Source organism: Poecile atricapillus, chromosome Z, assembly GCF_030490865.1.
Source record: "Poecile atricapillus isolate bPoeAtr1 chromosome Z, bPoeAtr1.hap1, whole genome shotgun sequence".
NCBI classification, from domain to species: Eukaryota; Metazoa; Chordata; class Aves; order Passeriformes; family Paridae; genus Poecile; species Poecile atricapillus.
The window spans coordinates 73,007,035-73,031,381 of record NC_081289.1 but is presented as its reverse complement, the minus strand read 5'-3'; the positions used below and the strand labels follow the sequence as shown (position 1 = coordinate 73,031,381).

Genomic DNA, 24,347 nt, shown 5'->3' with positions numbered 1-24,347 from the left:
AACATCAAAGCATGAAAATTGGCAATAACTTTTGATCAGTGTTAATTTGTGCTATGTTTAAATGTGACCCAGGAATGCAAGGCTCTGCAACCAGTGCAATCCACTGAGAGCAACCTGTAATTCTTATATTCTACAATAATTCAAAGCACTAGTTGCTTATATGGACTTCAGAACAAAATGTATCTAATTGATTTTTAAGGTTTTTTTAGAATAATGTCTTCAACACATAAAAGGTATAACAAGTGGTAACTATGCATCTTGGAGTCTTAAAATTCTTTTGACTTGTGACATTGTTGGTATTTTATCCTCTCTCTGAGGAACAAGGACTGCACAAAACCAAGGACCATCTTCAGAATTTTGAAATACTATTGGTCACCTGTGCTTTTGCCAATTTCTTTTCCAACAGGTCACGCTCCTTTTCTGTTTGTTGTAGACGCTTATTAAGCTCCACGATGTCTCCCTTTAATGAAGCCAGGGCTGCTAAATGAAGCTGGAAGACAAAAAGGAAAGAAACAAATTAACCAATTCACCAGCCATTTATCACTGGAGAAGAGATAGTATAATTTAGCAGTTGGATTTCTGTAGCAGTTAATAGGAACTTCAGTGGAACAAAGTCTAAAAGAAATCCACAGACAACTAACAATTTAACTGATAATTTTAACACACTATCTTTCTTTCCAGGCAGCACACACATTCCTTCACCATGTCCTTTATATGGAAAAATGCAATGAGGAATAACTCAGCTAAAAATGCGCAGATTAGTTCTAACTCTAGTTCATTAAGACATACCCTGAGTCTTGCACTATAAAACCTTACATTAAATGTTGACTAAGATTTGCATTGTAGAATGAGGTGTACCACGTTTTGATGCCTTTAGACACATAGAGGTTATTAATTTGGTGAAAGTGGATAGCTCCATGCAAAGGATTTGGTTTTATTTTGCAACTAGCACTTAATCCACTGCAAGTTACTCTTCTGCAGTTGTTCTCCCACGTCAGTGAGTTTCAGTGATTCTTATTGACTAACCCACACATGAAGAATTGTTTTCCTTTCTGCAGCAGATCCTTTTGATGAAAGATATTTTCTACACTTAGCTAGCATGATAGCACGTGGAAATACATATCAGGCTAGGATAACTCACAACATTGAAATTAGGTTAGCTACACAACTTAGAAACCAAGAACAGTTTTTAAAAGGATTTTACTTCTTACCACTCTACTTGCCCTTAAATAGCCCGTTCATTGTTTCACTAAAGGCATCTGCTACAATTCAACACTAAGTATTGACAACTGCAATGGGAAAGTCCAGGAGGAGAACTAGCCACTAGCCTTGATGTCTTTCTTTGTAGTAGTAAAGAAACAGCTTCAAGTTATACTGGGTATGAAAACAGAAGTGACCTTTCACACCAGACCAAGCAACAGAGTAAACACTGCTCTGCTGCCAAGATTCAGGCTGAAATACAAATGGTTCTTCTAATCCTCCACCCACTTTCAATCCCTCAATCTGCTATTCTATTGGATGCATCACCTAAAAGTAATTTTTTGTGTTTCATTTACAATGAATCAGCTAGTGAGTCCTATTTTGCTATAAATTCTACCTTTATAATACTGGAAGACAGCAAAACCATAGCTGTTTTCCCATACTGATGCGTGAAAGCAGCTGCTTGACAGCAGAGAGACGAGATCATTTGGAAACCGCTCCTTCACATACCGTATTCCTATTGCTAATGAAAAAAATCCTGCCTTCAAAACACAGAAGATAGTTTTAGAAAGGTATTTGGATGTGAATTCTGCCTTTTTAAATGCTGTTTAACTAGTTATTCCCTGGGCATCCTAACTTGTGAGTTCAGTCGGCAGGATTTTTATTACATCAACTACAAAAATACCTTACACACATGCAGTTATTTTTTCAGTACATATATACACATGCACTATTATATGCTGCAGAACATTTAAGATTCTCAGGCAGCCTCATTTTTCATGTAAAAATCCAGTAACTCAGGCTTGCTATGGGCATATCCTACACAGCTTCTATAAAGTATGTACACTGAAACCTCTTAATAAACCCAGAAACATCCTGAATACCTTTAAGCATTTTTGGCCTTCAGCAGAAGGCCTTCCTTCCTACCACAGGAAACTATGCACTGATTTTACAATGTGGAGAAGAAAGAACCAGACCGATTGTAGCAATCTGTTCATAACTTGCTTCCTATTTTCAGGAAAGCTGGTGAATTTTTAAGCCACTGTTTCATCTTATTCCCATAACAGTGTGGAATCGTTGCAATGAAGCTCACAAGTTTGTTCATCAGAATGTGCATCCCTCACCACAGCTTTCAAACAATACATGAAAAATAGCTACAATTCTCCAAACTGAATGAAACAATGTTACTCAGTCAAGCATCATTCCCTTTCATACACTGTAATTAAATGATCACTAGCTGTGTTTTAAATTAAGTCTAATAATGCCCATACACATGGCCTTGTAATATAAAAGGACACCATTAATTTGAAAATCTCAGTGAAAACCAGCTTGTTCTCTGAACAGTGGAACCAGCGAGGCAGACTTCCAATGGATTTGTCTTTGTCCTCTTCACCCTCGGCAATCAGCTCAGCCGTTCTTCACATCCCCTAGCACACTGAAAGCTGGGTAATAAACAACATCAATTGTGCCTGGTTTTACTGCAACACTGCCCAGCCTGGCAGCCCCTGCCAAAAATGGGTATCCAATATGTGAGTTACATCCACCTCTGTTCAATATAGAGTCTCTCTTCTTCAAGTAACCAAAGGATGGCTTTATTAACAACAAAGAAAGCTTGTTGCATCTTTTACCATCCAAAATTACCCTTCCATTAATTGTTTAAGTTTCCAAGTGCTAACAAAAGAATAAATTAAGGAAAAAAAAGGAAATTTACTGTAAGGGCAGCCTAGACACGAAGAAGTTATCATAGGGAGGGCTGCTTGTGATACTCTAGTTTGATGTGCAAGTGATGCCTCCAGCTACTACTGCAATACATAAGGTAAACATAGCCAGTATAACTGTGTATTCATGGCAGTCAAGCTCTCATTTCCAATTAATTAAAAAAGTGTTTCAAGCTATTGCTGCACTTTCCCTTAAGGTGTAAATGTTCCCATAGACCATGCTTCCCAGCGTGCTCATTTATCACAATGCAGCAAGTGGGAACTGGAATATGATCTTTGGATGTTGCTGTAACTCAAAAAAAGGAAATATCTGAGCAAAGAGCTACAGTCTATGCAGAGTTATTCTGGGTGGGTGAAAAATAAAGTTCATGCTCAGAAGTCAAGTTCAATAATCCAAACTATTAAAGTGGGAAAGACTCCATTTACAAATCTCAGTCAGTAAGTCAAACCACAGTTTTAACTCTGCAGCACTGAACCACTGCAGGATTGTGACAAGTGAGAGAGACCAGGCGTAGCCACACAGCATAGTGTTTTTTTTTTTCTCTCCTCAGCAAACAATGACAGATAAGGCAGAGTCACTAGGACAAACATTCATGCCATACTTTTATAGTTAAAGGCAAGCTGCCTCTTAATGATGCAAGATTATGAAACAGACCAAAAACTCATCAATGTGCAAAATTAATACAGACAGCACAAAGATTTCTGCTTGTAGAAGACATTGGACAAAACCTTTAAGCAGCAGACTGCACACAGATCTACTTCATACAGAGAAAACAGTCAACTGACAAAGTCAGTGTTGTTCATAACCTTTATATTGATCCAATACATCTACTCAAATTCCATCAAGAAAGAAGCCATTGTTGTGATGCTGAGGCATCCAAACTGTCCAACAGGACATGCAGAGTCAACATGCGACAACAAAGATATAAAGGATCAGAGTAGCCAACCAATTTGCATCTCTACCATCATCCAAGAAAGTAAGAAAATACATTAAATGCATAGTATAAATAAAAAAATAATTACTTAACTTAGAAGCTATAAGTCCTTGAGCTTTTATTGCAGCAACAACTGCGGGTTGCTTAATGAAACACATACACACTACATGCTATATCCAATATTATCCTGTCAGGTTTTACTAAATTAAATATACAATAAGAATTATTTATTATTATTACATTATTATTATAAAATAAAAAACTGCATAATATGCATTTGCTAAAATGCAAACCAACATACAACTAAGTTTTGAAAGGTACTATAATTATAAGAACAAGTTTAGAAAAGCAACTTCCTGACTTCTGATCAAGCCTCCTTTATGAATGCAGTTTCTTCCTCATTACCCATCTGCTTCTACAAGCATTTCATACAATACTGCAGACATGATATGTGATGCCTGTTTTGCACTATGCTTTGAAGACTGCTTTTGGTGCTGTGAAATATTTTATGCAGGAATTAGGAACAACATTTTTGGGCACTTGGGCTTCTGAAGAGTTTTGTGGGAAACAAACACAAAAGTGGATGGGATAGTAAGATGAACTGAATGCCAAGGAAGCAGGTGACTGTTGTATGGTTGTACACACTGATAGAAGTGTTCTGAGGCCAACAACAAAACAAGAGAAAGACACAAAGGAAGTGAAGGATGGCACTGAAAAAATGATAAGGTTAAAGCCTTGAAAAGCACTAAAATTACTATTACACTCAGCATTTTTCCCAGACGTTGTGAAATGTGATCCTCACCACTAAATCTGATCTACATTTTTCATTCCTTTAGCCTGGAACCAGATTAATTAAACCATATTGCTAAAACCAGCTGTACTCACCACACATGTCTGCTATTTTCAACAGAGAAATTACCAAAAGGACATATACATGTAATTATCTGTGAAATTAAAATGCTAATCTTATCTTTTTCCTCTTGTATTCTGTATTCCTCAGCTACAGTACTGCTGCACACCAGTTTGGGAACTGATGTTCAGAAAGGTAACCTCTGACATAGCCAGGGAGACATAAAATCATACTAAACTATATACCAATACAAAGCAGCCAAACACCAAAAGATCAGTTTATTTGTTCTGTGTGTGTCCTCTGTGGCTCATCTGTTAAGCCCTACCATGGGAGAAGGATAAAAGATGGGCCAGGGTGATGTGTCCATGAAGCTCAGGAACAACGTGGCTGGCTGGGACTGAGCACAGCTGTTGCAAAAAAAGCTGACTTCATCTCAACACTAAGAGGACCTGAGGGTCAGTTTTGATTTAGATAAACAACTATCAACAGCTGAAAAAATCAGCTGGAGTGTATTTCTCCCCAAGCTCATTAACAGTGTGAATGTCTCCCTGCGTTAGCCAGGCCAGCGTGGGGTGTTATACATGGCTCAGCTCAAAATAAAAAACTATAAAAACATAATCAACTGACGGAGTTTCAAAGCGAGCAATGAGCTTGAGCCAGTTTCAATTCACACATTTACACCTGGCAAGGCCAGAGATGCCCAGGGTGGTGGTGGTGATTACATCAGAGAGAGGCTGGAAACCACACTGGTGCTGTGTGATTGAGCTGTGCACTGCAATTGATCTCCTCTGCTGTGTTTGACTTGTATCTGTATTGTGTTCTCACTGTGTTTTGTGTCATGACGCTAAAACAGAAATCCTACGTGCCATCAACTGTCTTCAAATTTTTTTATTATTTATTTTATTTTAATAAATAAAAATATTTTATTTATTTTCAAGACTGACATTTTGCATAGTTTAGTGCAAATAATTCACAACAAAGACATTTTCTGTGTATTGCAAGAACACAGTTTAATGACAGGAAGTATACATAAAAAATCTGATTAAATATTAAGAACGTTGCCTCTGCTCTGAAAACTTTCCAATTCTTTCATTATCAAATTACACTGGACACTATGCTGGCTTTGAAAACCCAAGCTGCTTTGTAACATGAGAGATGGTAGGTGTAGAGGACAACATGGAAAATACAAGTTAGAACTCCAGCTAAGAGTGCAGAAAGGGAAAATGTATATCCATTGTACTTTCTGACACCTTTCTTCTTCAAGGGAAAGAGAGATTGCAGTCAAGAAATTAAAAGGTTGTTAATGTAAGTTCATAGTGAAAAACACATCTGAAGACAAAATAAAACCTTTACCAATCTTAGGACTGTGGCTGTGCTGTGGATTGCTAACTTTCATAAACAGCATTACAGAACAGTATCAGGGCTGGTCCAGGGAAAGCACAGACAAGACTGGCACTTATCTGCTTAGGTGAATGAGAACCTTTCATGCTAAGGCATGGTAAATATACTGAAAACGTGAACAAGGTCCAGAGGAAAAAATCACACAGAACAGTAAGTGTGAAAGAAATCACAGCACTGCTTGACACAACCAGGAAAAAAAAACCCAAACAAAATGAAAAAAAAAAAAAAAAAAAGCTCAAAATCTTTCTAAGAGAGAAGTTAAAAGATACGAAACTCATGTAACAGACATTTGCTGTAGATAAAACTCCAAGGCGTTGTCAAGTTTACATTTTATCAGAAGCACAGATCAGCACTACTTGCAAACAACACTTAGTTAAAGTGACTGCTATTTAAGTGTGTAGCTACTTTCAACCATTTTTCTTCTCTGTCCTACACAATTTTCATGCCATCTTCTCCTAGCCACGACCCATAAAAGGTGCATTTTTTTATGGTCCAAGTGATGAAATAAATGTAATCAAACTCAGTTTCTGTGAATTTAATGACAAAATGGAAGGGAAAAACATAAAAAAACCCCATATCCCAGAAGCAGTAATATGACAGATCAGTATTCCCCAGACACTTTCAGCTGTATGATCTTTAGAGAACAGCCCTGAAATACCACAGTCAACAGCCCTGTAAGGAACTACCCAAGGCACACTCAAACTAACTAAAATAGTGGTACCACTGAGTTGCTGGATATGCCTACAAAAACGCCCTAAAACTTTGTCTGAAACAACTTTTACAAGCTAATAAAAAGCCTACACATTTTCAGAGTGACTTACAAAATGGACATTTTGTGACTGTGCTTCTGAGGCAATTGTCATATTAAACATTACACAGTTGCTTCATATGCTTGTGCAATACTGAACAAATAATGTGCCAACACTAGCCAGGATGGAGCCATTCAAATTCTAGAAAAACAAAGACCAAATTTTTGTAAGACACAGTTTTAATCTGAAAAATCTGCAGAAGATGTTTTCAATCTGTTTGTATTATTTATAAATAGTTTCAACTGAAGTTGCTTAGGGTTTTTTTTTTAACTAAAAATTAACATTTGCAGGCATTTGTGAATATTTCTATTTCTTAAAACAAACAAAAAACTACTCCAACTAAATCAAAGCAAAAAGATGTTCCATAAAGAAAATACACTAAAGATTGTTTAAAAAATACATAGAAGAGGTAAACTAATGCTTTTCTGGTGAGAAGAATTAGTTTCAAAATGTATTGAAGGAAAAAACCAAAATATCATGGAAAATTCTCCTTTGAAAAATTAATCTGGCAATTCACACTTGATGAATGAACCATGATGCTAATTGAACTTCTAAGTATGCCCAAGGCCTAGACTAATGGCTCTGCTTCTATTAAAACAGATATTTACAGTATCATTGAAAAGAAAATTTTGGTGACATGAGAAGAAAAGCTAAATACTGAGATCTAAAAAAAACAAAAAGAGGCAAACACCTGAATCCTGGAACTGCAGAAAACAACTACAGATTGGAAATTTAGGGTTTGGGATTTTTGACATTCCCTGTGGCACTGCAGGGCAGCTCACATGTCCACACTGATGGCCTCAGAACTGGCATTTACACTGTGCAGGAATGGTCAGCCTTGCCTTTTTACCTTCCAGAGGAGGAACCTGCAGCTATTTCCACTCCCAGTGAGGGAGCAAAGCAAGTGTAACGCAGGGTATGAAAATGGGATTGTGGGGAGACGAAGCTTGGAACAAAACACTGTCTTCATTTCTCAACATACTGTCTGCAATCACAGCCTTTCTTTAAAAATATTAAAAAAAAAAAATTACCACAAAATGATGACCTAGGAAGGGTCCTAACTAGGTCCTAGGTCCAGTCTTAAAAAGATTTTATCCCCTTCAGTGAACTAATTTAGCATTCTTACCTGCCTTACACTTACCCTCAATGCAATTTAAGTAAGGCAAATTATCTCTTTATCACTGCGCCAATGGAAAGAGAACAGACTTACTTTTTCCTATCTCCTTGTCTGCCCAACAACCCCAAAGAAAATTAACTGAGGAGAAAAACAGCAAGGTTCAGTGCAGATCCTTTCCCTGAAATCTCAGGATGCCAAACTCCTTTTCTCTGTTTTACAGTTTCTTGAGGTGATGGGCACACTATTTCCCCCTAAGGAACGAAAGGAGTGGAAAACTAATCCCAAGAATGCACCTCACTCAATCCTTTGCATTTAGCATTACAGTGACCCACAGTCCAGTAGTGCTGGCTGTAACATTCCAGACAGGGTGTAAGCTCATCCACATTGGACTGTTTACCAAGAGCTCTGCCATTTTTTGTAAAAACCTAACTTGCTCCTTCAGCCTCATTTTTCTGACAATAATCCTGATTTTTCAAAGCAGAGATCACCATTCAAAAACCACTCAAACATTAGACACTACTTGTTATGCTAATTTAATCATAATTTACTAAAGCATCCTATGGTTCTTGAGCTCTTTCCAAAAACTATCTCAAAATAAATTCTGATTTTCAAAGATTGGACTGTGGAATAGCAATAGAGCTGTACTTTCAATGATACAAAGGATCTCTGTCTCCAGAATTACCCACGTGATCTTCTGTCACCATAAATTTAGAGAAGTAAGATTTGTATTGCCAGGTCAAATCAGCACTTTGTTTCTACCTTAAGTCATAGAAAAACCCCAAAACATCTCAATCCAGAAAACAAACAAAAAAATCTCACCAAATCCTCTATGATGTACTAGTCCAATTGTTTGAAACTCACAGAAAGAAAACATCTCTCCACCTTTCCTTAGTCAGCTTATGCCCTAAAGAGCTTTCTGTTAGAACGCCCATTATGTAACTTCCAAAAGTACAGCTCTAAAATGATTTTTAGAAACAGCTGATCAACTTTGGAGCTCCCAGACGTGACAGCAAAATTCCCTGGATGTGCATGTACTTGCTTAACAAAACACATTCAGCACAGTTCTTAATTATTTCACCTTCCCAAGGTCAGCTGCACCTCTGAGACCTTCATATCCTCGTCCCCGTTCCTTTAAGCTCCAGCCAGCAGCCGCTCCATCTTCCTTCTTCAGATGGGCCACCCCCTCCAGGAGCCCCAGCATCCCTAAGGGCACCCACCACTCAAAGCTTCTCCAGGGTGAAAAAGTGGAAAAGAAGTTGAGGTCTCCAGTGACCTCCCAGTTTACAGCGAAGTAGTGGTTTTTAAAATGCTTTTAGAAAGAAAATGTACTATCGGGGTTACAGGGTTTTAGGTATCAACCACCGCTGGCTGTAAATCTCAGACTAGTCCATGCTATATTCCCAGGTCAATGTCTCACTAATGCATGTCAATTCTCAGCACAAGCAACTGTCTCCTACACCAGAACTTGCCATTTTATACAGAGGTCAGTTGTTTTGCCCAGTAATCTTCACAAGCCAACCAAATCTGGATGCATAAGTTCTCCAAGGACAGTTACTTTATTTAGACTTAATACAAATCCTAAGCAGGAAAATTATGCTAGTATAACTTCAGTTGCTGCAGGAAGTTTCCAAAATTTCCCTCTAGCTCCATGCCATAAACCTTTGTGTGAGTTATCTTTGAGTATTTCTCTTATAAGAAACACCCAGTACATTCTGGCATTTTCAATCACAAGTCCTGAATTTTTCACTGCCTCCTCTTTCTTATTACCTGGTCAGTACATCAGGGGGAAGCTGACTAATTTTACTGAAAGCTTTGCAAATGGATGGCAAGCTGCAGCAGCAGTTAGCATTATTTCCTGCTGGGGTTTTCCATTGCACTGGATGTTATTATTCAAATTATAATTTTAACAAATTGGATACAAAACAATTACTGTTGCAAAATACATCCCCAATAAAGCTCTGTGATGAATCATCTCTCTGAGTAAGAGATTATATATGTTACAAGGAAATGAGTATCTCAACAGTTACTACAACAGGGATAGAGGAGTTTGTTTACAACAGAAAAAGCTAAAAAAAGCACCTGCTTATCTGGATTTTAGTACATCAGTAAGTTTTTATATATTTATATAAAGATTCTTAATGAAAGTATGGTGAATAAAGAAAAGTCTGAAGCACAATTGTTCTATGCTCTATCCGATTAAACTGCTGCCCCTTTCTGAAAACAGTCCATATCCCTATTCAACTAAGTTCTTGCTCTCTACAGCATAAATTTTTTGATCTAAATCTCTTACCTGAAGGATTACACTTAAAACATCTTCTTCTATCTGGAAAAGCATGAAAACACAATTTGCATTACTGAAAATCACTAGAGGGAATTTTTTTCCCTCCAAGAAAAAAGCAGTGTCAGAGAACCAAGAAACTGAAAACGCCCTCCACCACCTTTTATCCTCCAACTGATACCAATTATTTGAATGTTCGTATCTAGTGCTAGCCACCAGCAAACCTTATGCAAGATTCCTGCATAATGCCTCAAACTTCATTCTGATAGCAATTGCCTTTGGAATGGCACAAACAGCACAAATATATGGCATCCATGAAGCAGAGCTGTTAAAAAAAAAACAGTTGCAAGAATGTATTTTCTTTTCCAGTCATATGACTTACACCTTAGGCAACAGAACCTCCAGTGCACCAACTAAGAAGCTGAAAATAAACATTGATAAATGTTTGTGCATTTTTATGCAATTTATTATCAATTGCACTAACACAGATAAATCTGCACAGCTGGCAGACTCTAACGTGGTTACTGAATAAGCATTTGTATAGATTTTTTTTTTGTATTTCAGTAACACTTGGATATATTACTCCATACAAGAGTAGCAATTTTTTTTTTTGTCATGCACTGGACTAACAATCCAATATTGCATCTCTGTCTGTAGCATCAGTGACAGCATCTTGCTCAAGTGGCTTCATACTTTTTCAGCAATCTATTTAGCAGGCTTCTCCCAATATAAAAGCAAGTAGCTGCAAAATTTGTGGAGAATCGAGTGTCTGTAGCATGACAAAACCAAGCTAGAGCATTTGAGTTAACTGGTGACAGCAATTTGTTAAGATGGGATCAAAAGTAATTCAGAGACATAGACAGTAATTATGAACCTGAAGCTACTCCGTGTTCATGAATGCAATGGTTAGAATTTCAGCCCAGTTCAAAACTCTGTCTGCAAAACTCATGGGAATAAAAAACGTGTCTGGAAAACCCTTGTACAAGACTAAACATTTTTCTCTTAACCTCTTCTCCCACAATGACCTCATTTTCTTTCTATTTTTACTGTAAGTTCAGATACAGAGGCTTGACAGATGAAGTTCAGTTTTTCTTCAGAAGTGAGGATGTCTTTATGTTATTTTCAACTGGTATTAAAAATATTCTCTTGTTCATCAAGAAGAAGTGTACAACAATTTTCTTAAATGTCAAAAACTTCTGCAAATGAAAAGCCATTTCCTAACCACACTATTTCATATTTGGGTTAATTTTATATAAGTTTTATATGAATTTATATAAATTTTTCCCTGCAATTTTTCTGCAAAAGAATAAAAGTGAAGATTCAAATGTGTCTACCAGACAACTAATCTTCTACTTGTATATACACATACTCAAAATTGAACTTCACTTACTGAAATTACAGATCCTTATAATTATCAAACTTCAGTCACACAGAAAACCAGCATTTGCTCTAACATTTTGAGATTAATTTACATAGCATTCCCAGTATTATGTGTCTGTCTCTACCAAGCCCAACGCAGATTCACTCCTTATCTTGGACTCTGAATGCTAAATGCAGCTCTGTATTTCACCCATGGAACCCTATTAAATAAACAGGAGTTTCATAGATATTTATGAGTTCAGAGCATAGTTTCATGGAAAGTGCACATCCCCTGAGACTGCTGTTCTCTCCTTGAGTGTAATTCTCTTTTCTTTAAATCATCAAATAATAACAAAAAAGCATTACTAATTCTCTAAGGAAGTCAGCACAGAAAGTTGCTTCTACAGCATTTTGATAAAATACATTTTCTATGTTTATATCACACAAATGAACATATGAAAAGAAGGAAATCAAGGGTCATGACAAGACAAAATTTGTAATTTAAAGGCACTGTATGCATCACACATTCCACTTAACACTTCAAAATATCTGCATCCTTCTTATGACCACTTTCACTAGCATTCATCCACACAAGAAGACTCTCTGTGAGCGTGACATATAAAGACATATAAAGAGCTTTCAAGCAGTAACTGGCACAGCTGTAAATCTACATAAGGCTCTACAAATAAATCTTGTGCTCTCTGCTGCCGATATAGAAACATTAATCTTAACAGGAACACAATGCAGTACTTCTTTATCTGTTTAAAGCAGGGCAAATATTTTACTCATCTTAATTGTCCTGACAGAAAAGCATCAGCACTGCATTATTCCATTTAACACATGGCTTATTTTTCACCCCTGAACTGCACATATGCCAAAAAATTTGCTGATTCCAAAGCTGCAAAGCTATTTTGTATTAATTTTTCATAAAAATCATACCTCATTCATACAGCAATCTTGTTTGAATCTTTATACAGCATGTGGCATATTACTCACATAATCTGGTAGAATGAAAGTGGAAGTTACTTTTTTCATTTTTTTATGGCTTTACCACCTGTGTAACAGAACATGTCACAGTTCAGGTGAAGAGTTACACTGGCACGTTTTTTTTCATTCAATTTCATTTACATTCTCAACAATTGTTTCTGTGAGCTCTAAAATCTTGACATATCAAGAAAAATTATCTTAATGTAATTTTAAGAATGAAAAAGTAATCACTCTAATATAACTGAAGACACATCAGTGAGGAAAAAAAACATCAGTTTTCCCATCTTAAAGCAGATTCCTGTGTCAAAGAGCATACTAAAGAAGTGCTGTATCAGATCAGACCACTGGATGCTGGCTGACAGTCCAGCATCCTGCCTCTGAGAGTGGCAAATCAGAGAGAAGTTGAAGAAAACATAATGAACTAAGTACATATTTGTAAAGCTTCTCTGATATTGCTTTGCATGTTCTGCACCTCAAGGATAACTTTGTCCCTTTTGATCTTCTTCATATCACTTGTGAATTTATAATGCTCTCTCAAAACATATACCCCTTTCTCTTCCTTTTCCTGAAGCTAACATGCCCTAATCTATTTAACAAGACAAGCTCTTCCACTTTCGATCCTCCCTGGTGCCTTTCTTGGGACCGCTTTGGTTTTACAGTTCTGGTGCTCGACACATCACAGCCCTGGGGGGCAGTGCCTGGCTGCACAGCCAGCCACACTGATTTTTTGCTGTCAGCAACCTCAGTCCATGCATATATTACATCACCGATTTCACTACATTAACAATCTAACCTGCGCATAAGCAATCCTTATGTTCTCAAGTATTTCTACTGGGTATACTCCAAGGACCTCTGTTTTGAAAATTTCAGAGTTGGTAGTCCTCCCCATCAACCCCACCTCAGATAACTGTATCAATTGCAGGGAAAAATGCAGGTCTTCAGGAGAAAGCAGTGCTAAGGGCATTAGAAGTTCCTCCTACATGAAGTGGGCAGGCTGCATGTTCAGCTAAAGCATTTCTGCGGGTTTATAGTGTATGAATGCTGGCAACAGCTGCTGGTATGCAAGTAGGAACACAAGACATGTCTGTGCACGCAACAGGGTTGTATGAAAGAAGGCAACTTTCAAGTGATGACATCACGGCATGTAGCAGAGATGGCAATTACCCAAATTATTCATATTCTACGGAGTTGTGGGTAACTTAACTCTTGAGCAGCTAATTTCAGTGAAGCAAACCCCCACTTTCATATTCATATTTTGACAAATACCACCGGAAGCATGCACTTCAGGTGAAGCACTGCCACATAGATCCAGTATCCATCCTGAGTAACATCCCCGCACCTTCCAACACAGCCCATTTAGCTAAGCGTGCATTCACACAGCTATGCTGCTTCAGTATCCAACTTATACCTACACTGTAGCATGCTGACTTAGTTGTAAGCCTTGGTGTTCACAGTGGGAGGTCAAAGGCTTGAAGGTGGCTGCAGCAGCTCCTCCAGTCTGTAATTCCAACCTGAACTCTCCCTCCACTCCTGCCTGTTGTGATTTCTTTCCTCTCCCGAGGGTACCGACATAAGATACTTTACATGTACTTTTTTTTCTGGATTGTTTATTCCCTTCCCCACATACCATTCTTCTCCTGTTCCCTCCCTTCACCGAAGCATCCAGCAACACCCTAGAGCCTACAGTGCAGCAGCTGTTTCCATACAACCCTGTGTCCCTCTTGAGGATGGAATTAGCGCCTCAATAACCCTCTCCCTCCTGCTGTTACGCATCGATGCAGCTATTTAACTAAGTGCAGGGAGCAATTAGTAGCGTCTCTCTTTGCAGTCCATACCCTACCTCCTTCAGCTGCAATGCTGAGTATGCAGCAGCATACTCAGCTGCCACAGGTAGCTAAGCCTCAGAACATGACAGCTCAGGGTTTCTAGAAATTAAGGTCGATAAACAGATATTTTAAAAGAGAGTGTGTGACAGGGATCAGATTTACCACAGCAAGGGTCAAGTTTTAATACTAGTTATTGCTGGGAAAAAGCAGACACTTTACAAAGTAAACTGTTATTTCTTTATGGTTTTGTGTTTGATTTGTTGATGGGTTTTTTAACCTGCTCAAAATAGTGGAATTCTTTATGATGTGTCTTTGCTGAAGTGCACCTAACAGCTCCATGTGCCAGAGTATTTGGGAATATATACTGAAAAACAAACTTTAAAAATCAAAATGTTGAGATTAAACAGTTTTTTAAAAGTGGTAGTTATAGAAAATTAACATTGGTTGTTTTCTATTTTTACACTGCAGTAAGAAGGTGAGCATTCCTCCTCCTCCCTGCCATAGTCCCCAGCTGTCTCAGTCTATTTTCAAGTATTTTGCCCTACTATTTTGAATCTACACAAGAAGATATTGATGACTTCCTTTCACAGACAGCTACTTGGCCTGAGGCATCTCATCTAAGTCTCTGAGGTTAAATTTGTCATTAGATGTACCCAGACCGCAATTTACACAAAACTATTATTAACCTAGCTTTAAACCAAGTGCCTAGTGAAGTCCAGGCAGCAAAACTGGAAGTGGCTACTTGGGCAGAAGCAGCAATGCCTCAGTGCCTGCAAACCTGACCCTGACAGCCAAATGCATTCCTCTTCCTGCTCTCCCCAAACTCCTGGGAACAGCAACAGAAGAGAGTTCTGTGCTTGGTACATGGTTTGCTGTCCTAGCAACAGACCTTCCCAATCACTATTTTGTTTACTCTTCCTCTACGCTCACCAGAGACCCTAACACTTCCATGCTGGAGGAAATCTGACTGCAGAACCTGGGACTCGCAGAACAAACCCTTGGCACTGCACAGCTGATTCTGTAACATATGATTAATTGTTAATTCAAATGTTTACTCCTTAAGTGAACCTAGGACTGAATTTAGGGCTCTTCTAGCCATGTAGATGTTGACATTTCTGAGGGGGTCAGGGCTGGGGAGCAAACTAAGAGCAAGTAAGCAGTTTTCTTTTGAAGGAAGGATCCCTCCCCTCCCTACCTCGTGATCTGAAGTTACTGCTCCAGACACAGCTCAAGGTCACCCACTGAGCATATCTCAAAGCACTGCAAAATACTCTTTGCAGTCTCAACAACTGGAGGGGTAAGAGAACTACAGATGCCACCATGAATTTGCTTTCTTGAGTCACACAATGGGATATCTTTCTGCCAATTTGACTGTGCTAACAACATCACTGTAAAGCAATCTGATCAGCAAGAATCCAAATGTCCACTAAAACAAAGAGGAAAAAATAAAATTGGACCTGACCCAGAAAATGAGGGAAAGTAATTTATTTTCTTGTCTTGTTCTAAGATTCCAGAACCAGAAAGTTTATCTGAAAGCCTGCGCCAATCTGAATGAAAACATACTGATATACACTGTATATTTTAGAGTAAAAAGGTGTCAGCCTCTCCCAGAACATGCTTTGAAAGAGCTAAATCTGGTCTGAAGACAGAAAGTTTATAAAAAACATATTCCATAAAACTACCACAGTGGAGACAAGACTCAGTCCTACTGCTCCCTTCCACTTCAACGAAATTGTAATCACAAACATATCACTGCATGTATAATGTGGTCCAGCTGCCTAGGATATGTAAATTTTAGTATATTTTTTTAAATTATAAATTTAACACACTATATATCCACATCCAGTGAAATTTAAGTGTAGGTATTTCTGGAAGGAAAGGATGTGAGGGGCAGGAAGGGAAGAAATGTTTCCTGAGATTGTGTGCACCAGCTATATGAGATTCTCACATTTATCTTCTCAAATAACTCCAGTAGAATATTTCTGTAAGTGTAATTTGTAGTGCTCTTTAATCCTGTTACCAAGATTTCTCATTTCCCCAGTCTCAACAGAGAACCAGAGAAATTTATAATCTGCTTCTCTGAGCTCTGATCATGCACATGCAAACTCAAAAACCTCCATTCAAATTCCATTTATAAATGTATAATGAGACTGAAACAGTCCCCATTGCACCAGCAGAACATCACACAATCTCCTCAGGTGCTGTGGGTCAAAACTGGATTTGTATTAACCTGGTTAAGATATTTGCTGAGGTCAGTTCCACTGCCCAGCAGAAGTATGAGATTCAGAATAAGTGTGCAAGACTGCAACATGGGGGATACCATAGGGCACCCTGATCTTTCTAATCTTCCCGTCAATCCACATTCAGACGACAATATATCCCCGTTTGGGCTGCTGTTAGAAAACAGAGCAGGGATGCTCATGTCTTGTAACTAGCCACGTTTCTGAGCCACAGTGGTCCAAAGTCTCTGCCAATGAGAGGTTTGTATCACTGATTTTACAGCCTTCCTTGCAATTAATTCTACCAGAAGCTCAGAGCTGGTTGTATAATTCAGTGCTACACACCACCCACACTCTGGAATCATCAATTCTGCCTTCCTTTTCATATGATACCAGCCTGTGTACCTAGACACATGCAGTTGTAGGGCTTACACGTGCTTTCCTTGTAGTCACCCCCAACTTTTCCCGAATGTTGTGACTGCAGGCTGTGTGGACTTGGTCAGTAAATGGTGCTGTGAATAGACAGCCCTGCTTTGAGCTAATATACTTGAGTTTTCTGAGATTTGAGTTAGCTGCTTTTCTTAAGTAAGGACATTAGGGCTTTTCTAATTAATAGCAAATGTTCCATTACATTACAAAATCAGAAAACACGACAGAGATCTGGAAAAGAATTCAAGGACAGTATAAACCAGATGTCTCTAGGCAAGACCATTACACTTATATATAAACATCTCTCGGTACAACTTATACACGTTTTTGCAATGTTACCAACTCAACAGTTCCAGTGCTATTTTATATCCCAGAACTACACACTGCATGAGATACAAAGGCAACACAATCAGCCAAGGGAAAACCTGGGTTTGTTTTACATACTCAGCTATGGACAAGTTTGAGCTGCCAACAAAAATTACTGAAACTGTGAGAATCAACCACTCTCTGTCTGCTCAACTCACTTCTCAGCCATGGGAAGAATGAAAGCAGATGGGAACACCCCAGCCCTTTAAAATCCCAAGAGGCCTTACACATTTTAGCTTAATTTTATCTGAGCTGATTCTGGGTTACTAATCCTCACACACAGGACAGAGCTGTTTCTACCACCAGTCTGAATGATCCACTTTGAAACTATTACATCTTCCTCCTCCACACTCCCCACAGATAACTGGAAGACGAGACTCTTCCATGCCTAGTGTAACAGAATTATACTATGCCATTTCAAACAATTAAAAAAAAACTATTACATGGACAGAGATTTAAAAAGAATAGTCCTCAATGACCTTTTACTGAAGTCTCTCACCCAGATAAAACAAAGTAACATCATAGCTTAACAGAATTAGGTTACTTACAGAATTAGGCTAAAACAAACCAAAGAATCCTCCACCCCAAACAATAACAAGACCCAAATTATTTCAAACTCTTAGAATTCAAATAACACCAACAATAGCAGAACATTGAAAAAGTCCTGCAGCACGCTGAAGGAAAGATTTGGGAGGCTCATTACTATCAACACTTACAAATTAAAGCCTGAAAACACCACATGCTACTGGTTAAGGATCCTTGGGACTTCCTAAGCAGAGTGAGAATGTAAAACTACTAATACTTTAAAAATCATGGAGTGAAAAGTAAGGTACCATATAAACACTTCACGTAAGTGGGTAATGGTATTTCTTTCCACAGATAACAGTAAATGGGATTGTTTGTTGGCTTTTTTTTCTCCCCCAAACATCAGACAGAAATGGCAGACCTGACACTGGAAACCAGATGTTTCATTTCTCAGAGCCGTGGTCTTATCACCCAACCATCTTGACCCCAGTGAATTTTATGAACCTATTTTGGTGGGCACACCATAAGGTTAACTCTGCTTACTATTGTATTGTATTGTATTGTATTGTATTCTATTCTATTCTATTCTATTCTATTCTATGTCCATGAATTATACACTACAGTAGTGATATAAAAAAATAGTAGTTTTAGAAACTAATAAAACTCTGAAATATCTCTGGTTTTTTTAATAAAAAGTGAGGTGACATTGCCAGTTTTCTGGTGGCAATTCATTTTTCAGATTAGGACAACAGGAATTAGAAAGCTTATTTTGAAACAGTAATTGAGAAGAGACATTTCATTCACATCAAACCACAAAAGCACTAGTGATTTTATCTCTGTGAAGCAAACCACAGAGGGAATGAAAGAAAAGCTTTTATTGTTGTACTGCAATGAATACGGAAATTATTTTTTTACCTGTTGTAGACATTAAAATTTAGTAACACTGTTTTGGAAAATGTGTAGTAGGTATTAAAGTCAAGATATTTTAATCTGTCTTCACTGAATATAGGAACAAGAACTTATGCAGCCCACTACCACTGCCAGAAACCAACAAATAAAGCTTTATAGATCATCATTCCATACCTTAAAATATTTTCATGCAGCAGAGCTTTAAGGCAAAGGAGAAAGTAAACTAAAAAGTAACAGTGATACAGACAAGCTACACTGAGCACTAAAAGGGAGTTGTACATTATTTATAGTTAAGAAAGCAGAACCTCAGATGGGAATTGAAATATTAGATATAGCTTATTTTAGTTCCAACTTGTTCACATTTTATAGAAACCATGCCCTGAAGTCATTTCAGAACACCCTATTTTCTTTTATACATTTATCATAGTAATGTGCTCTGCTATCAGACAGCATGGAAATACCAGCCCAGCTGACAAACAGAATTCTTAACCTCATTTTCAAAGGTGACCAAATTAGTTCTTTACAAAGAACGTATAAATTGATAAAGATACATCTGTCAGTGTACATGAGAGGTATGTTTGGAAATGCAACTTGTATTTTAAACAACTAGAGCTAATCCAGCATACCTAATGTTGTTTAACCAGGGAAGCAAACCCTGAGACATGAAGGATCAGGAGTGGCGAATCTGAAAGATCTGGAGTGGTGTAAGGCTGACGAATGCTCCAGAACCATGAAATGACTCAGGCTGGATGGCTGATCTCTAGCCCAATCTTGTGCTCAAAGTAGAATCAATGTTGCTTAGGACTTTTTGCACAGCTGGGTCTTGAAAACCTCCACTGATGGAGACTGGATGTGGTAACTACAGAATATATCCCAGTTAAATAAAAGCTCCAAGTGTCTCAGGAATATTTAATTTGAAATTTAATTAACTTACAGTCAGACATATACAATGACACAATGGCAGTAAGCAAAAATGCCACTAAGCTGGGCAGAGGCATTAACTGGTGAGGCCCACCTTACCTAACTTCAATGCCTATAAAAAGGAACTAAATTGGACTAATGACATCCACAAGTAAGAGTAAACAGGCTGGTGCTGGAAAGATCAGTGAAGAACGAAAAACAGTACAGAAGTTTTACAAAGACGGTTTGGAAATTAAAGTGATTTTGGCAGAAGGCCAGGTAATACAAGATGGGATGATATTACATTGCAAGTGAGTTATGGTGCAGCAGGGCCCTGAGGGAGGCAGAGAGGGAAACTGAAGCAGCAGGAGAAGGAACTGTGCGTTTGTGGAAGGAGTCTTGTTTAGGAGTCAATAAGATGACAGGTCTTGTCTGCAGCTCGGGTAAGAAATCATCTGGAATAATCCACTCAGTCCTGAGAAACGGAATTATCAAGCAGAGAATGAGATACTGAGGGAAATTCAGGAAAGTACAATGAGCAACACAAAGCCATTGACCAGACTGTTCTGTGTGACTATCTACCTACTCTCAAGTGGTGTGTTCATCACTACAGATTTGTACACTTGTGAGGCATGTGAAGTTGAGACGAACAACCTGGTTAAGTGGCAAAGGAGCATAAGCAGCTAATTCCAGGGTATGGACCCTGTGTAGAAATGCATTTGGGATAACAAGAACTTTAATAAAGGAGAGAAAGAAAGGAAAGTATATGATGATTTTTTTCTGAGTATATGATTGTGTTCATTTTAACAATCTCCCAAAAGACATTTCTGAGTTTACATAAGCTAAGACATGTTCAAGAGTTGCAAAGGTTCTGAAAAACTATGCAGTAGTAGTAAACGAAGATATACATAAGGTACACAAAGCCACTAGTGTTAGGACCAAAAGAGAGAAATCCTGCTCTAACAGCAACATCCAAGCGAATAATCTCTGTGCCAATACTTTCCTATGAAAACCTGAAACCTGTTCTTGCATTTAGTCCTCTTCATCTCTTGTCTTTAGAACATGAAAGTCTATTTGAAAGTAGAAGAAATGGGGGGGGGGAAGCCTGATACAAAGCAAAGTATGAAATTATCCTTCCCTAAAATCCTTAAAAAATAAAACTTAAAACTTATAACAAAGAAAATTTCTCAGCACAACTTGATTTATACCAACAGATCTTCATTATTGTATTACTACCTCTTATACATAAATTAAGAGCTTATCTTTAAATATCTCTCTGGTAAAGATAAAAGAATTGTGCCTGAATTCTTTAGAAGAGTCACACTCATCATAAATAAGCAATACCAAAGGAAAGCCTGTAAATCTATTAATCGGACAGCCTGGTACAGTTTTGATCTGTCATTCTTAGAATCTTACTTTAGGTTGGCATTATTCTGGCTCACCATGGAAGGCACCCTCTTAATACCTGCCCTTCTATCCTGTTCCCACCCTACTGTGGGGAAGGAAGTGAGCAACCAGCTGCAGAGGGTGTCAACCCACAGCAGTGCTCTACAGCACTGAACAGCACAGCACCTTCCCAGGTGAGAGAATCCATATGACTTAGAGCACTCTGACCCTCTCCCTTCTTTCAAATACTCTCAGAAGAATAATTTCATATCAGTATGTGACTACAGCAACACTAACAAAAGGGACAAAGGAGTAAGTAGAAGCAGGAAGCAACTATTTAAGAACTTAATTTAAGAACTGAAAATATGTGATAATCAAGCATGTCAAAATGAACTTTCCAAAACCTAAGTGAGATGTTATATAATTCAGTGAAATACGGAAAAATATTCTGTGCCAGAGGAGGAAATTTCAACAATCATCTAAAAATAGCTTTTTAAAAATGAGGGAGTTCACTGCCAAATGAGTGATTGTGACTTTGCTGCTTTCATGCTAGCTGTAATCTAAATGAGCAAGAAAGAGGTTTGTCTTTGCAGGTCTGGCTAACACACAACCAATTTCAGAGAGAAAAGCAAACTGGAAAAGCATCAGATATCAGTCTGTTCCTTTATAATGGCCAGAACACAAAATGAGTTATGAGTGTAACACACGGGGGTCACACTGGAGCTTTTCAGAACTTATCTGAAGTCATTTTTACCTCACCCCAAACATTCTTTATATTATAGAAAAAATTGACAAAATTTCTCCCAGATTCTTTACAATTAAACCTCTGGTTTTTATGGGAGCTCTAATGAAGAAAAAACACTAATGAAGGGCAAAAACAAAAGCAAAGCTAACTGTCAAACCATAGAGGAAGCCAGGCAAAGACTGCTTTGGATGCAAGCCCTGGAGACTATATAAGCACAAACCTTGTTTCCTTATCAAGCCTCAGCTGTCCTGAATCAGTGGAAAACATCCCCAGAGCAAAGATCAAGGGGGGAACAGTGTCACCACTGTCAGAGAATGACACCATCTTTCTCCTTCTGAAAGGCTTTTCCAGTGTGGGACTGTCTCAGCTGAGATATCTTCAAGGAAACACCTATTTTGTCAATCCTCATGACTGCCATTCATGATCTTCTCTCTGCCTGAACTCCATCTCCCCTGGAGAGGGAAAGCTATTATCACTCTTTTGGCAACACTTGTCAGCAAGAGAGATCTCACTCTGCTTGCTTCACAGATTCTTCCTGATGTTTCTCTCTGGCACCTTTCGTTAAAGACCTGCTTTGTACTTTTATCATCTGGACTGTTCACATAATTCCCCCCAGAATACCTAAAAGAGCATAGAAAATTGTTGTCTTCACATCCTAGCCAGCACCACCTCTCAGAACATCTCCATTGTCCCTGTGGTGAATATTTTGATAGTGTTTTCACAGATGTTTTACTCAGGTATAAAGTTCCACAAGGAAGGATTCCATTTTGCCTGTTTTTAGAACTACTGAAGCCATTCCCTAGAGGAAGAAAAAAAGTGATCATGTGGGTAGGGCTGTAACATTTTAATTTCCCCAAAATTCAATCTGAAAATTCACAGTGCAAAAAGAAATTTGTGTACCCAAATTCTGAAAAGCAGAATGTGGATTCTAGTGAGAAATGAGCAAATCTGCTACTAGGGCTGTGATCTCTCACTCTTGGCCTCCAGGTGACTGTTTATGCTTCCCAGAGTATGCTGTCTATAGGGAGGTGACATTTATCCCCTGAGTCACAGACTGCATGAATTACTGAGTTGGGGGTGTTAATAAAAGACACAGGGAACATGAGCAAGCAAGAGTGCCAAGATGTGCATGCCAGGCTTTCCAGGTACAGTGTCCCAGCAACAGCTGTAGAACATGCAATGAGTTGACTCAAGGAAGAGGAAGAATGCACAGGGAATGCCTGTGGACACAGCTGAACCTTGAGACAGCACATAGTAGCTCTCATTGTTCACTCTGCTATAGAATTACACAATGACAAAGCAACGGAAAGGGAGGTCTCTAAGAGCAACAATAATGTGTATATTTTGGCTGGAAATCGAGAATTTACCACACTGGAGTGGAAAAGCAACCCATCTGAGGCATTCAGTATTGATGAAAGCCCTGCACTTGAGAGGAAATGGCAATAAAATTTATATGGTCAATTAAATACTCTGCATGGAAGATTAAAACTATTCCTTAGTCCCTGCTGTAACTGGGCTGAGATAACCTGTACCATATAATCTAGTATCAACTAGGACTAGACAATGTCCTGATACAAATAAGAACACTTGTGTCCCATCTGTGCAACAGCTGCCCTTGTGATAGCAATGAAGGAAGTGCTTTTGAACTTCTGTCACTGCTGGTGTAAGGTGGAGAACTTAATAACATCCTGAGTGGTAAATGGTGAGTGTGACTTCTCTAATTCAGAGTGGCAAAGAGCACTGCACCCATCACACCTCCCACACCTATTCGGAGTTTGGAAAGACACTTCTTTAACAGGAGGAAACAAGACAGGTGGTGGCTTCTTCTCTAGGTGTGAAGTTTTAGTTTATACTGATTCATACAGGATGGATACAGTGCTAATGTAAACCAGCCCACACACCTCCGAAAGGAAGTGTGAAGAAAACCCTAAACAAACAAGTTCAGACACTCCGAAAGGCCTGCACCAATAAAACAGCAAGCTAGATATAAAATAAAGCAAGAGGTAATGTTACTTACATGATGCCAAAAAAATGCACAGTGAAGGAGTGACTATGGTAAATCTTTCTCTTATTTTATCTACTAAAAAGCCTTCAAACATAAGAACAAGGCCAGAGTTGGTTTGTTGGTTTGTTTTTTTTTTTAAACAGAGATATCTTTGGAAAAGAAAAGATTATTCTGATTTCCCAAGAGCATGTTTTGGAACACAGCTCCCTCCCAACTTCCTCAACAACAGGAAAGTAGCTAAACCACAGGGAAGAAGAGGAAGAAGAGAATCCTACACTGTAAATCTTTTCTTGGCCTTGTTTCAGCCTCCCAAAGCAAGTTAACAACTATTTCACTAAACACAGGTAGTGTTTGCAGCGTTCTTCAGAAACACTGACCAGCTC

At 38.3% G+C, this 24,347-nt stretch overlaps 1 protein-coding gene across 2 annotated transcripts in view; it reads right to left on the bottom strand.

Moving 5' to 3' along the window:
• The window catches only part of MCC (MCC regulator of WNT signaling pathway), a 186,659-nt gene that overhangs the window by 67,028 nt on the left and 95,284 nt on the right, over positions 1-24,347 (bottom strand). For both annotated transcript variants that reach the window (XM_058864607.1, XM_058864608.1), the window contains one exon: positions 377-490. In XM_058864607.1, the coding sequence (XP_058720590.1) occupies positions 377-490 (114 nt within the window). The remainder of the gene's footprint in view (positions 1-376; positions 491-24,347) is intronic.